General features: G+C 34.8%; 1 protein-coding gene and 1 pseudogene across 1 annotated transcript; both read right to left on the bottom strand.

Annotated features, from left to right (window-relative positions):
* Positions 1-394: 394 nt before the first annotated feature.
* Positions 395-1,633, bottom strand: LOC114740272 (uncharacterized protein At5g39865-like). The gene has a single exon (XM_028928393.1). It carries the CDS (start codon positions 1,567-1,569, stop codon positions 628-630), a length of 942 nt encoding a protein of 313 aa, XP_028784226.1. The 5' UTR covers positions 1,570-1,633; the 3' UTR covers positions 395-627.
* A 7,154-nt stretch (positions 1,634-8,787) lies between these two features.
* LOC114740271 (mitogen-activated protein kinase 9-like) lies at positions 8,788-15,808 on the bottom strand (annotated as a pseudogene).
* Between the last annotated feature and the right edge of the window lie 687 nt (positions 15,809-16,495).

Genomic DNA, 16,495 nt, shown 5'->3' with positions numbered 1-16,495 from the left:
GATGTGGGACTTCTTTGGAGTTGCCGTCCGACCCTCCAAAGTCCAAACAAACCATCACAAGACATTAGTCGCAATTTGCTGGGGTATTACAAGTGCCTAGCCATGCTTTGCGTGAAGATTTCATCTCTGTAACCTTCCTCCGCCAAAACTTTGAAAAAAAAAATATGCTCCAATGGATTAACTGGAACTGCAAAATGGATGCAGCTGAAAAAAGAAGGCTTGAGGAATATTGGAACGCGGTTTTTGGATATGTCCTTTGGAAATGTGGAGATGAATGAGCTGGGAATTTTGGATCTGAGTTTATATAAAGCCTCGTCAGACAGACAATTTACCCAAAAGATACCAAGAATGTAAGGCTGCCTATTCACAAACCTCAACCTTCTTAAACTGGAGCTATTAGCAGCCGCATAGATGAAGCAATGGAACAACTAAACACAACGTACACATATTTCTCTTTAGTCTTTACATTAGCAGGTCAATTCTCCCTCTTAAAAGGGAAAAAAATCATTTGTGATGTAAGTCACAAAAATGGTGACATGAGAATCATCACCATAACTATCACAAAGAACATAAGCAAAGAGACAAAACCTATGAAAAAGTAATCCTACTAATAATAATCACTATAAATCAGGTACAAATGGGGCATATCACTAAGCCATTTTCATTACAGTTAGTGCACCTCATCACAACCATCCTCCCCTGTTTCTTCTGACCCATCTCTTCCTTCATCATCACCACCACCTTCTTGGAGCTCCCATTACACTTATCACAAGGCAAGAACCTCATATCCCCACAACCCCCACAAACTGAACCAGCTTTTTTTCTGGGCAGACCTTCTAGAAGCTTCCCTAATAAACCCTCCTCTACCATCCTCAATAGCTCTTCAACCCCACCAATGTAGCTTCCTTTCACAAACACTCTTGGAGGCAAAATCGACTCCTTCTCCTCCTTCCCTTTAAGTAATTCCCTTAGCTCCTCTCTAAACCCTCGATCCATGGACACATCTCGCTCACAGATTTGAACGCCAAAGCCCTCGAACGCAGCCCTCACAGCATTGCATGCTTCGAAAGTATTTCGAACGCCTCTCAACGTTGTCGTATAGATCACCACTCTGTTTTCCCCATTGGGTGGGCATATTCTCTCGAATCGCTCCAGTAATGGCTTGACTGAGTCGGATTTGACGGAAACACTGGACTCCTTTTGAAGATTGAACTGGTTTCGGTTTAGGTTCGAGTTTTCTTTATCAAAGGTTGAATCTTTAGTGGTGAAGGGTTTGCATAGAGGCAGAGGAGAAAATCGGAAACTGTCAGTGTCAAGACCTGCCATGAGCTCCCAAGAGTTAATGACCTCTGGTTCGGACCAGAGGGGCTTGGGTTCACGAAGTGGGCTCGAGAAGATGGAGTCGAGGGTGAAGCGAGTGGGCGGGATGGTCGGAGTTTGAGGAGGGTCGAGGTTGAGGAGGCCATAGGTGGTGGAGGTGAGAGAGACGATGTGGTGGCCGATAGCGGAAGCACCGAGTTGAGGAAACTCGTCGTTGTGGTTGAGTAGATTAGAAGAGACGCAACCCATTGCTCTGAAGAATGAAACTTGAGATTCTGTGGGGTTTTGGATTTGAATTCTGGAGGAAGGAAGGTAGGGACAAGGAGGGTGAAGACAATGTGGAACTGAATCGGTGACGATGACTATTTAAATTTGGAATGCTTTGCTGCACTTTATTGCTATTTCTCGTCTTTTGATTCTCCTCGGGTTCAATTTTTCAAATGCCATGGGCCCCAGGCGCTAAGATATTCTAATTCAAAGTTCAAACCGGAATTAAAGGTTGTTCCAAACTAATGATTTTAAAAGTAATGTTATGTAAAACGAGACAAATTCCTCCATATATTTATTTCATAAACTGTAAAGGTATTTTTAAAACTATAATTTGGTTTCTATCCAAACATTCTGAAAAAAAAATTAACATGTTATTTACATGTGACTGTAGTACACATGTTTAAATAATCATGAGACACTATTCAGATGGTTAATTTATCTGGCCTTTTTTTAACCAGCACTAGCAGGTACAATGAAGCATTATGAATTCAGGTACTCCTCCGGCCTCTCCTCAGCACTATAGCCATTAGCCAGTCGCAAATGCGAGCAATAGTGTTTCCTGTGATGAATAGGCTCTTTTGGGCCGAAAAGTTGAAATCTAAACACCGTAGTTTGGGTGGACTTGGGCCAAACTTTTGGGCCATAATGTTGATTGAGATGAAAGACAAGCATTAAAGCAATGAAATTGAGTCTGGTAAAAGAGACTAGTTCCTCATAACGTGACAAACCAAAATTTAAATATTTACTGAGAGAGGTGCCCACACTTAATGCTTGACAGTACTTGGAATAGGATTACCTCCTTTAACAAGCCAAAAAGAAAGAAAGAAAGAAAAGAAAGACAAGCATTAATTAATGAAGTTGCAATTTGCTGAAGCATTTCAAGTGCCTGAGCTTGCTTTGTGCTTATAAACGCCCATTGTATTGATCAATCGCACGTTAAATTCCCAGTGAATCTCATAAAATGAGTAGGGTTTTCATTTCATGATGGGGATAACTGAATTTTAATCTAACCACTTTATTTATTTTTTCTTATAAAATCATGAAAAATTCAAAACTATACATTGTTTCAATAAAGCCAGAAATATAGATCGGATATGGGAAATTCATCGAACCAATCCAGAATGTCTGTTGAAGATTTAGGTGCATCAACTCACATCAATAGATAATTAAATTGAAGGTGATCTTTTCCTTGTTCATAAATTTACTTTCATGCAGCTCGTTAAAATGAAGCTAGGCAAACAGAAAAACCTATAAATTAAATTATATACTTTTTAGCCGTTACAAGGTGATTTGTATCTCGTTAAACGGAAAACTTCTGCTCATTTCTTTTTGTGTATGATAGATTCCCAACAATCTATCACAATTCAATATCTTTCTTTCTTTTGATGTAACGATATATTGGTTTTTTTTTAACTTTTTTTTTTGGTTGAAATTCATAACAGTATACGTAAAGTGTATCGCAGAGATACAAGTAAATATATTGTACATTGTTTTGACTTTTGAGGTTAATTTTTAATTAATTCTGTTTGATATGACTCATTGACTAAATTAGATTCGAGCATTATATATTATATATACATACTCTCTCTATTCTTTACATAAGAATTTGAAACTTGAATTGTTTTGATTTAAAAAGATTCTAATTGAATTTGTCTAAACATTTAATATATTTTTTCCATTTTTACCTTTAATTAATTTTAGGACAAATTAATTGGCTGATCGTTAAAGTTTATCACAATTTTGCATTAGGTCCCTCTAGTTTTTTTTTTAAAAAAAGAAAAAATTGGGTCCTTATCTTTTGATCCGTTAAATCCATTCGTCCTTGAGAGTCTAATGAGGTGCGGGCTGACTGAGCTGATGACTTCTCAGTGAGGTGAATCAATTCAGATGCAAGTAATCTAAAACCAAACAAGAAGAAGCTGCCATTACTATAGCAAGGGTCTGCAATAAGAAAAAGCTCTTAATCTCTTATGATTGATTAGGTCTTGTGAGTAATATAACTATTTGATTCTTCATTCATATTTTTGGTTTTCTTCTTTCTCCCTCATTCTACCTCTTGTTATTGATCTAACATGAATTTTTCATCTTCGTCTTGGAGGCATATCATCATGAATCTGATTCAAATTGTTCTGGTTGGGTTTATTGTTCAGACTTGGAAGATATTGACGGCGTCCTCCACAAAATTCAAACCCCACAATGAATCACGAAGAAAGAGAGAAAATTGAGAGAGGAGGGTGAAAGCTGGAGACTTTGAGAATGAATGTGGAGAATGAATTGCAGAAATGGGAGAGAATAATGGTGGTTTCTTTTCGAGTGGTGAGGGTGGTCTTCTTGTGTTCCAGATCTACGTGGCATCATAATTAGTCCACTTGACTGCCAACTCATGTTACCTATCAAGGTGTCAACTCCAACTTGTTAAGGTTAACGGTGTTATGACAGTTTAGAGCACGAGGAATGAATGGGTTTAACGAACAAAATATGAGAAGCCTATTCAAAAGAAATAAATTACAGACATCGATTCAAAATTGAGGCAAACTATAAAAACCTATGAATTGGTTTTTCCTTAATTTTATACTACCTCCGGTCCTAATTATGAGAGCTAGTTGACTAATTTGATAAGATTAAAGAAGTAAGTTGAGTTAATTATTTGTCATAAATAGGTGTTGTCTTTCCTAAAATATCCTTATTAATCAAGTGTATTGGCTAAAACTACCATTGTTAGAAGGACTACTTTGAAAAAAAAAAATGTATAAATATAAGAGACAAAGTAGATGAAATCTTATATTTAAGACCAAATAAAAGTCAAACAAAATCTTATATTATGGACCAGAGGTAGTATATTGTACTACCTCCGGTCCTAATTATAAGACCCAGTTGACTAATTTGGAGAGATTAAGGAACTTAGTTAAGTTAGTTATTTGTAATGAATAGGTGTTATTTTTCCTAAAATATCCTTACTAATCAAGTTTGTTATCTACAACTATCATTATTAAAGGATTATCTTGAAAAATAATGGATAACTATAAGAGACAAAGTGGATTGGGGTCTTATATTTAGGACCAAAATAAAAGTCAAACGGAGTCTTATATTAAGGACCGGAGGTAGTATTAATTAAAAGATTGACAACTTGACATACCACGTACATCCTCTTTCATATTTTTTCTCATTACTACTTTATTTTTCTCTACTTGCCCTTTGCAAATAAAGGCATACTTAGGAGGAAAAAAATTAATTTTTTTATATATTTATTACATTTAACTAATCTTAACAGTTTTTTTAAACTGTATAATTCAGTTATCAGGCTCTTATAAAAGGATCAGAGTATAACAAAAGGTTAAAGAGTACTTTTATTTTTAAATTATTCTTTCAAAGCTACTGAGTATCTTAACCATTTAAATAGTGTAACATCAACCCTAAAGTACTAAAAAATGTGCATTGTGGCCTCTCTGTTGAGCATTTGTTATTTTGGCCATTGGTTCACCAGAAAAATTATGAAAAAGGTCCCCAAAAAATTATACATAAACACTCTGTAAAAAAGTTTATATGAATTAAGTCTCAAGAATTATAAATAAATGTTAAGGGACTAATGTTATTTCTGAACTATATGAAATATTAAAATAACATTTTAACCAACCACTTTAACTGGCTGTTCGCTGATTACCGAATCAACATTTTTTATGACAAAGTTTTCATTTGCTTTCTTTCTTTCTTTGTCTGCAAATGATATCTTGATTTTTTTTTCCTTTGTTGAAATTCATAATAGTAAAGTGCATTACTATTGGATCTCACAGATATAAGTAAAAATACTGTACAATGTATGAACATTAATTTCCATTTATTTTAAACTTCCTTATATTAGACTAGGTTTTTAACACAACCTGAACCTTGCCGTCGGCAGGAAAAAGCAACTACAAGGATTCCATGATTCGCATGAAGCACACTGAATGAAGATTCTTTTTTCTTTTCCCCTTCATCAATAATTGAGATCTCTATTAATAAAATACTAGATATGTTTCATAAAACAGATTCATCACTTTCATCTCTAGTGGTGGATATTTATAGAGAGAGAGAGAGGATAATACTTAGTTCAAATTCCTTAATTAATTTACAACCATTATGTCAAGTTCTCCCATCACACTTTATCATATGTATTATTTTTTCTATATGAGTTTAGGATTAAATGATGATATGAAAACAAATAGAACATACGACAATATGTGATTGGAGAACTTGAGATAATAGTTATTATAAGAAAGTTGACCTAAGTTTTTTTTTCCTTATATCCACGTACTACCTCCAGTTCTTAATATAAGACCTCTTTTTACTTTTATTTTAGTCATAAATATAAGATTCAAATCTACTTTGTGTCTCATATTTATGCATTTTTTTTAAGAAAGTCCATTTAATAATGATAGTTCTAGCCAATACACTTAATTAACAAGGATATTTTAGGAAAGACAACACATATTTATTACAAATAACTAACTTAACTTATTTTCTTAATCTACTTAAATTAGTCAACTAGCTCTTATATTTACTTATTTAGGACCAGAGGTAGTACATATACACACACTACCTCTGGTCCTAAATATAAGAGATAATTTGTAGTGTAATTTACACTACAAGTAATACAAAAGGAATTCAAACAAGCATCCGAATCTAAGACCTAATATTGAAGATGAGCTTTAATTAATTAGCATATATCACCAAACCTGCTTGGATGGAATGTGTTGTTGGACAAGGACAGCTTTGCAGCCACACCTTGCTGCCTATACAAACCGTACAATACTAAGCCATCAGGCAGTCGTGGAGAATAATGTTGGTGTCTTCTGTAATAACAAAGGTTTCTTGGTGCAGCTCAGGAGTCTGGTTTCTGTATATGTCTCCGCATTCCTTTGACATTGCTGCGAAAACCGAACTCCTGATCTGCCTCAAGCAACCTTCGTCCATTGCTGATAAAAATTCTGTGTCTGGCTGCCTTATTTCTCTGTCTTTTTTAAAAGGGTAAGTACCAACAGTCTGAAATTATGAATAGAATCAAAGCCGTAACCTCCTCCTTATAAAGTAGTTTTGACGACACTAGACTACAAGGCCATCGACATGTTTGGCTGGTTTCTAAAACCCGCCTCTCCATGTATCCTCATTTCTCATGCTATGTTTGGAATTTGCATGATGGAAGGGAAGCGAAGCAAAGGAATCTTAAACAACTAGGGAAAGGATGGTCAGATGATAACTTTTCTCTGTGTCATTATCAATTACAGTCTGGAAAATTTTAAAATAATGATCAATAATGAATTTTTTTCTGTCTCTTTTCTTATCTGTAATATGCAGTCTCACAGTATAAAATCAAAATGGGTTTAGTCAAAAAAAAAAAAAATCAAAATGGGTGTGTGTATATATAAGACCAAAGGACTTTTGGCATCTTGTCTGATTATTCCTCACGGATTTGTTCTTGTTGGCTTATGTGTGTCTGCTTAATTCCTTTATAATTTGTTACCACCAGTGGACGATTACGTTTGCACTTTGTGATTTGAATATTGGATGTTGTTGGATATATTCTTCGTTTACGTTCCTTAGCTTAGATTCTTTGTCATCTGTATCACTTGGATATGATCTTTCTGTGTCCAGTTGCGTGGGGCTGAAAATAATTTGCTTTATTCCAAAATAATTTGGAAGCCAGATTATCGTATATGCCTCGTTTGGTTGGAAGTAATTTTTTTTTCCTCTTTGTTCCAGAGGCTGAAATGCTTCAATGGAATTTGTGTTGCTTTTGCTGCTATCGTGGAGTATTATGTATCATTTTATTTAGTTAATACTTAATAATAGAATTAGGTTTTTTAAAAAAATCATATCATGTGCCCTCATTGTTTTTTTTTTTTTGGTTATCGCAGAACATGTGATTTGTACTTTCATTTTTATTATAAAAAGTTTTATTAAAAGCATTTATAAATTTTTTATAGACCTATCCAACCAGATATAACTTGATGACATTTGTTAGCATCACGCTCGCACTATCCCCATTTTGGTATGGGATATGCTACGTGCTTAAAGGACATTACTACGAACCTGATGATTAGATCAGTTGATTGAGGCTGTTTTAGCTTAATCACGAGTCTCAAGTTGAAGACGTGGGAACATAACATCTTAGGGGTCAGGGGTGCCAACTTTAATAGTTTGTCATGCCTCGATTCGAATTAGTCTGAACCCATTGTTATACCCGAAAGATGGCTTAGCTCAGGATATCAGTTGCCAACGCAAAAAAAAAGAGAGATATTATTAAGAAAATAAAATATAAAAGATTTGATACAAACCTCAATTCTCTAGTTTCTATTTTAGTAATTTTCACTAATATTTCTCGTCTAAATGCTAGTGAGCGCAATTTTAACGCTGAGTCTTTGTTTAAGTCTGCCGTGTAAGCATGGAAGCCTTTGAAGAGCAACAATAGTTTTTTATTCATGAGTTTTCATATGCTCAGCATAACATAATTGATTTTATTTATAATATTTTTTTATAAATATATTTCTATACGAAGGTAAAATATTAAACATGGAATATGGAAATAGGCATAGTCAGGTTGGAAAGAGGGTAAAACAGATTTCATTTGCTTTCATGTCTATTTCTCTCTTTTTGATTGAAGAAATTATTGTACCTCTTTCTTCCCTCGGCTTGTCTTTATAATAAAAATTACACACATAATAAAAGCAGAATCCATGCATGATGCCAAAAAAAAAAATCATTTTTTTTGTTTTATCATCCATCTATTGCCACTGATATAAACTTATGCTCTCTCCGTTTCAACATCCTCTATGTAATTAACTGGGATATTATTAAAACTTAAAATCATGACAAATAATTAGAGACGGAGTAAGTATAAGAAGATCTACATCCAACATTTTTAACACAAACAATAAAAAATCTTAAACTTATTTTTTTAGAATAACCTTAAACTCCATTATCTCTATTTTAAAATTTAATAACTTTTCAACTTTATTCTTTTTTAATATACATGAAGAAAATCAACATAATAAGTAGAGAATAAAATCGTACACTCATAGGCAAAATTTAATAATGTGATTTATAAATAAAATAAAAAATTCCTTGTCCCTTCGCCTTATAAATAGGTTTAAAAGATACCAAAGTTTCATTCAAAAAAAAAAAAAAAAGATACCAAAGTTATTGTGACCACCACCCCTTTCCTGATATTTAGTAATAATGATAATTGATAATTGAAATATAGTATAAACTACTTTTCCATAAAAACATAGATAGCCAACCACAAGATGTTTACAATGAAGTCCTAGAATTAGGCACTAGACAGGCAAAAAGTCGTGAAATATTTTAAAACAAAACTTCAAACAACTATACACAAAATTCTTCTTCTATTTTCAGAGTGGTGGCATATAATTAATGCACCTTTACAGAGGTAGTTTCAAAATAAAGAAACAGTCTGGCTCTAAGCATGAACGGCATCAAGCTTCTCTGACAACCCATCCACTTCCTCATCATTCATCTCTTCAATAGTCTCCCCCTATGTAAAAAGAATTCAGACAACATTAACACCCGCGAAAATACATTTCATTAGTATAAATTTGAATATAAAACACCAGGCATCACTAGCAGGCATAGGTCTCCTATGTATCATTTGACTAAAATATGCCTTAAATATTACAGATAAATCAAAACAACGAATGGAAGGAATCTTTCCCAAGAAAAATAATGCAGATAACAGAGAACAGGAGTAAGAGAGAGTTTTGCGAGGTTTCTCCATGATTATCTACGTTATTGTAATGAAATTGCACAGCAATAGTCAAGACAGTACTTTAACACGAACCCAAAAAAAAAAAAAACACTGGAGCCCAACACACAAAAGGGCAGAAAATATGGTTAAAAACCATGAATTTGAAAAGAAATTTCATTACCTCTATATTTTTATTTGGTTTCACACCAACACACTTGGAGCCACTGATGCTGGCACTCTTCAACAGGCTGCGTGTACCTTGGTTTGGTCCATTTTGTGCAGCTTCAGTCCCATCAGGACTGTGAAGCGTTGTTGCAACAGCTGCAGCAGTTCGCCCTTCTAAGTCGCTGTTTTGACCAGCTTCATCCTTGGGAACAGGTACTCGTTCTCTAGAAAAATTATATTTCATAATCAATGCATGTGACTCCAAAGGTCTATCACTTCACATCGTTTAAATCAAGAAAATGCCACTAATCTGAACCTGAGAACTGCCCAAGATCCCAGATTTTTGCAACCAAGCCTTACCTTGGCAAGGAGGCATGCTGTCTTTGCAAAGGAGTGCTTCGTTCACCTTTTCCATAGTGCTCCTCAAGATGTGCAAACTGTCGCTTGAAGCGATCAACCCCACTGCATAGTAGGATAACATTAAATTATTGGCAAATAAACCCAAGCTGAAATTGACAGCATTGTAGCTACCCCACTGCACAACAAAGCTCTCAGATGACATGCAAAATAAAAAAAAGAAAACAAATGATGACTTCCTCCAATTTTACTCAAATTACAAAAACCCTTTTGTTTCAATTCAAAAGAGAATAAGAACAGTACAGCCTGGAAAAACGCAAGAACCAAACATATGATAATTAACCTCCTTGATAGAAAACTTCAAGATGGTTCATAATCAAGATCTAATCCAAACCTTAATTTTCAAATACTACACAAACTTCTAAAACAGGAGGTAAATTATCCCAACCATGTGAATTATTCTAAAATTAGACAAACAATCCTTCATTTTTAAAACCTACACAGACTTCCCCAAAAACCAAGAATAAAACGGACTTAAGTTTTCCCCCCTTTTAATTACAGATCTTTTGACAGTTATGCTTATTTCTATTTTCGGGAAAAGCCTGCATGTGACTCTGTAATTTGTAATTTTCTAAAATAGAAAGAAAATTCGTGTCATTTGAACAAAATTCAGGAAAAGTTGCACTGATTTTGAATATAGTTCTATTGTCTACATATTAAAAAGAATAAAAAGGAAAAAAATCAAAGGTCTATTTAATTCATTTTAAACATAAATTAAATACCAGTAGATTCTCAAAAATCAAATTATTCAAACAAGTAAATGGACTAGCATCATCAAAACCAAATACTTAGAACAAACTAAATTTTACAGCAGGGGCGAATAAAACACATGCCAGTTCTCAGCAAATGGTGGCTACATTTGTAACAATTTTGCAAATAAAAATAACAAAAAGCAAACAAAATTTAATGAAACAACAATACATGCATACAAGGTATGGATTCTCCTTATATGTGATGATTTAGGTTTTGTGAAAAAGCACATCGTATACTTTTGCTGAGTATCTCAATTCATTTAGTTTCACCATGCCCGATGGCAGGAGAGACATCAGTTCTCTGCATATCTGCTTTAATATACGCATCAAGCCATCAATAAAAGGTCAAGCATATGAGCAAATCAAATTTTCTTGATTCCCCAACATGTTGGCATTGTATTAGCATGCATGTTCTGCTTTGAGCATAAGGACTGGACGGTTAAAAAAAATTGAGCCACTTGCTGTAAATTAACCACCACTCAAATGAAATTATGACATTCGCTTTGATTTGATTCTAGCTGAGGATGTCCAAAATGGAGCAGATGCAAACCGTAAGTTAAGGAGTCAAAACAAGACAGTTAAGATCAAAAATCATCCAACGCAACCTTGAGTCTGTATCGGAAAATGCAACTAGGCCTACAATGAAGACCTCTTCAAGCACTGAAGAGCAAGTTTTTAGAAAATCCTTAAATGCAAGCATTAAATAAGAATATAGATGTCATAAATTAAAAAAAAAAAAACCTCTAAATTGTTGTCGCAAACACTGGCAGACAAAACCACACAGCAAAGCAGATAGAACTAATTTAACTGTGTATAAGGCAACAATCCACGAAGTTTAATCAAGTCCATAATTGCCATTATATCTCAAGTAAGAAATTTAACAAATCAATGTACACTTGGAGTCGGGTGTCTTAAAATCAATAAGGTAGGCAAAGGCAATCTCAGATTCCCAGCATTTACAATACTGCTTTACCTGGGATACATGAAGCTGGTCTGATCTCCACCTCGCAGATACTCCTGAAGCATTTGAGGATGATACTCTAGAATCTGTTTACTTCAAACAGAGCATTGATTACAACCAAAGCAAAAAAGGAGAGACTATTGAAGCAACATTCACCACCTGTATGGCCATACCTCTCGATAAATCAACTCTCTAACATCATCTTTAGTCAATTTTCTTCTCTCAAACTCAAACTCAAGTTTTGAAATCGGTTGAGGAGATACTGGCTCACGCTCAGCATTTGCCAAACCACGAAAGTAAGGATCACTTAATGCCTGCAATCATAAGCACAAGGAAAAAAATATACATATTAAGGAACATGAGAAATATCTCTGGACCCCAATCTTAGAGCAGTTTCACTCAACAAAATTTCTACTTTGGTAATTACTAGTTGCCGTATATTTAGGTAACTGAAGATCAACCTCTTCAGCTGTAGGACGATCTTTAGGATCAAATGCAAGCAGGCGCTCCAGTAGACGAAGGGCCAATGGATCTGCATGAGGGAACTTTTGAGAAAGTGGAACTGGCTGCTTTTTCCGCATGTTACTGAGGTACCTTCTAGCCTTCTCATTACGAATCTGTGATTTTAAGAATTATTCACAAAGGAACAACAAAAAAGTAAAAATCAGACATCAATCTGTGACTATTAACTGGCCAAATTTCAAAATCATAGTAGGAAAGAATTTAAAATCATCAATAGTATAATTGTTAGTTAATACCATTGCAGCATTTCATATGTTTCTCAAGTATTGTTAGAAAATGACAAATGATTTTTGGATGGACTAACCCTCGAAATGGTTTCAGCAGGAGGAGAGTACCAAGTAAATCAGTCATGAGATCCAATTGGTGCACCACATTTTTACCAGGAAACAATGGCTTCCCAGAGAGCATTTCTGCAAAAATGCATCCGATGCTCCAAATATCAATTGCAGGGGTATACTGCAAAAGACAAATTCAAATTATGAACATTTCAAAACGCTTTTCCAAAATTTTAGAAACAGAGTGAGAGATGAGGTAAACTGCTCTAGTGCTAAAAAGATGCAGCGAAGGATAACAGACAAGTAACACAAACAAAAATGGGACAAATGCATCGCCATTGAGGAAATACACTCAGAATAAGGCTTTAGAATAAATCACGATACTTTAGGTAAAACCATCAATTCATGGTTCATATTATGTCCCCTATATTATATCTCTGAGCTTTGGTTACTAAACAATCTTGTGCGGATCTTTGTAGAGCATTTATTTAGATAAACAACACCAAAATGCCAGCCATGATACAGTATATTCAAATAATCTTTTGCGCAATATTAATGAAGCATCACTCTCCGTATTGGAAAAGAAAATTATACATGATGAAGGTAATGTGATGACTTTTTTAATTTCAAAGATAAAAATAAGAACGAACACGAATGACATCCAAAAAGGGCCATGTATCTTGACCATCTATGACTATGAAGCAGTTTAAGTTTTAAGACCAACAACTCCATAAAATTCAGCAGTATGATAATTTAGTGAACTTCCTATAGCACTGATCATCAGAAACATTCTGATGCTGTTCGGTCTTATCTTTCTAGAGAGGATCAACAACGCAAATTATCAGTTGCTACCAAAGAAAATAAACCTCCATCAATAACACAAGCAGAAAAAAGAAAATTTGAATTCACCCCAAAAAAAAAAAAATTGTGCTGCATCAACTAAATCAAGACCACTTAACGTGTATCATGCAAGAGCTCAAAATTGACAAGCAGCCAACTGAGTGGTGTGATAATTAGGCATGCATCATTGACAGTATTATGCCTCTACTATTTTCAGCCACAAATAGATGCTACAAACTACAGAGGATAATGAGGTATCAAAGATAAAAAGCTTACTTTTGAGAAAAAAGAACCGCATAATTCTGGTGCACGATACCATCGAGTTGCAACATAGTCCTTTACAAGAGTGTGTAAATTAAATCATCACAAGGCTTATAAAGATAATAACAGGTACAAAGATCAGATAATTTATTGCAATTTCCTACTAAAAATCTTAAAGGAATAATAACAGTCAACGAGAGAGTATTGCCATGGTATGCTCAGCAGACTACTTACAGTCCAGAATATAGCAGAAGGTGCCTCATTAAAGGAAACTCGAGCAAGCCCAAAATCACATATTTTTAGTTTGCAGTCAGCGTTAGCAAGAATATTTTTGGGCTTTAAGTCACGATGAAACACATTTGCTGCAAGGAAAATATAAAGCATATTATTTCCGTCTCACTGTGTACAGAATCCAAGGATCTAATCAGAAGGATACCAGAATGTATATACTTCAAGCCCCGAAGAAGTTGGTACAAGAAAAATTGATGGTGCTCAGGTGTAAGATCATCATTAGCCTTGATTACTTGATGAAGGTCAGATTCCATCAACTCAAACACAACGTAGATATCTTTGAACTCTCGCCGTGAAGGAGGAAGCATTATATGCTTGATTTCTACTATATCAGAATGTCGGAGCAACCGAAGGAGTTTAATTTCTCTTAGGATCCTTGTGGCATCAGAGACATGCTCAAAAACATCATTAATTTTCTTAATTGCAACTCTTTCCCCAGTATGAGTATCAATTGCAGAACCTACGACACCATAACTTCCTTTTCCTATAACTTCTTGGACCTGATATCGACTTGCCTCTCCGTACTCAGTGAAGAACTCTGTTTCTGGTGTGCCCTGTTAAAAATCATTCACAAACATAACACATTGTTGAACTGTAAAGGTGGTAAGGAATACTCAAATATTACAAGTTTAAAACAATTTGAAACTTTCTTTTGACCTGCGGTCATTCCTATGGTGTAATATGTAAAACACACAATAAGAGCAATTAGCAGCATAAAGCAAGCACACCGAAGACTATGAAATTATATACATCTTCATAAGGAATGTCACTAATGATTAATAGACACGAAAGAAGGTAAGTCAAACGCTAATAACACAACATTACGGTTATAATATAAGTGCAGATGAATCAGAATTAGGTTAACCGCATGCCTCTGGCCCATTACTTGTAAATCACAACAAATAAATATCTCGTTCTATTATTTACATTTTCTTTTTGGCAGAGTTTGTTTCGTGAAAACTGGTGAACACGTTTTCTCAGCCAACCATGAGGCAAATATGGATTCCTATCCAGTTCTTGTCCGTGTTGATGAATGTTACTATTCCCAACAAACAGAATCAAATTTGTTAAAAAAAAAAAAATCAATATCTGCCAGGAAGTAATTATTCGTTTAATGTAAGCTTAACTCCTTGGTGTTTACTTATTTACCCTTTCTTAAAGTCTCAGACAAATCTTAAGAGTGAATTTTACGAGATACTACCGTCCAACAAAATCGTAACCCAGATTAAAAATGCACACTAAATCGAATACCCAAATGCCCAGTAGGCACTAGCCAATTGAATCACTAAACAACAAAACAACTCAAGAATTAAACAATAAAAAACAGTACGTAAAATAAAACCATTGAAGAATCGGATCGCAGCCAAAAAAACCAACAGAACCAGATCTTCCAACAGAAAATAATACGAATAAGTAATCGGAAAAAAGAAGGAAAGAGCACATGAGAAAATAACCTTTTTTGAAGGATCCATGGAAGCAACTTTGAAGTACGCTCGTGTGGGAACCTTGATACGCCTCAAGCCAGAGATATCAAAATCGTCCTCAATCGTGAGCCCGTCCTCAGCCCCCTCGCCTTCCTCTCTCTCCTGTTTGGGAAGAGTGGCTAATTGAGCGCGCAAATTTCTCACGAACTTGTGGTTATGGTTGCCACTAGCAATACGATCGGCATTGTGATAGTTATGAACGTGACTAGGCTCTTCATCAGAGGACTTGATTGCAGAAGAAGGTCGACGTTGAAAAAGGCGACGAATCCCGTCCACCAGAGTCGTTCCACCACCCATATACTCTCCCCTGGTTGGTCGGCTTTGACTAAGTTCTAGTCCAATCCAGCATTGCCCGCTGGCTCACAACCTCTCTCTCTTCTCTGATAAACTTAGACTCTACCAGTGGTTTTCTTTTCTATTGATGCTTGATTGATTTTCTTTACACTGCCCCGACGAGTGCGGAAGAAAATGAAGGAAAATGAAGCCAGAAATATCAAACGGACGGGGAGGGACTGAGGGAAAGGGAAGGGAGAGAGACAACACAGACAGAGAAAGATGACACAGATAGCGCCGCGTTTGCTTTTCAGGACTCGCCGCACGCTGTCCTGATATGCAAGAAAACATAGGGAAAAGAAATAATCTTATAAATCAAAAATAATTTTCATAACTTCATTCAAAAATTACAATTATAAATGTGAACACATGGATCCTAGATCACTCCAATTTTTAATGTAAATGATTTGTAACACATTCTTACATATCAAGATATAAATGCATTAAATTGACAAAATTTTTAATTTTTTTTAGTTATATTTACAAGTTATGTTCATATCCTTCTTTTCTTTTTATGTCTACGATAAGAACTAAAAACGAATAAAATTAGAAAGCAATGATTAGGTATGCTCCAAATAACTTAAACTTGTGACTAAGATTTTTCTCTGCAAGTAATTTACGTTTAGAATTGAATTGGTAACTAAAACTTTATATGTGAGTTTATCCTCGTTTGTAATACTACCTCTGATCTTTAATATAAGATTCTGTTCGACTTTTACTTTGGTCCTAGATATAAAACCCCAATCCACTTTGTCTCTCATATTATACATTTTTTCACAGTAGCCCTTCTAATAATAAGAGTTCTGATCAATACACTTGATTAGCAAGAATATTTTAGAAAAAACAACACCTATTTATGACAAATA

Source organism: Neltuma alba, unplaced genomic scaffold (genome assembly GCF_004799145.2).
Source record: "Neltuma alba isolate B1F8T4 unplaced genomic scaffold, ASM479914v2 tig00003090_pilon, whole genome shotgun sequence".
NCBI classification, from domain to species: domain Eukaryota; kingdom Viridiplantae; phylum Streptophyta; class Magnoliopsida; order Fabales; family Fabaceae; genus Neltuma; species Neltuma alba.
This window is presented reverse-complemented; position numbering and strand designations above follow the sequence as displayed.

Excerpts from the sequence above, each read along its gene's own strand:
- LOC114740272 (XM_028928393.1), bottom strand. The coding sequence starts at position 1,569 with ATGGGTTGCGTCTCTTCTAATCTACTCAACCACAACGACGAGTTTCCT.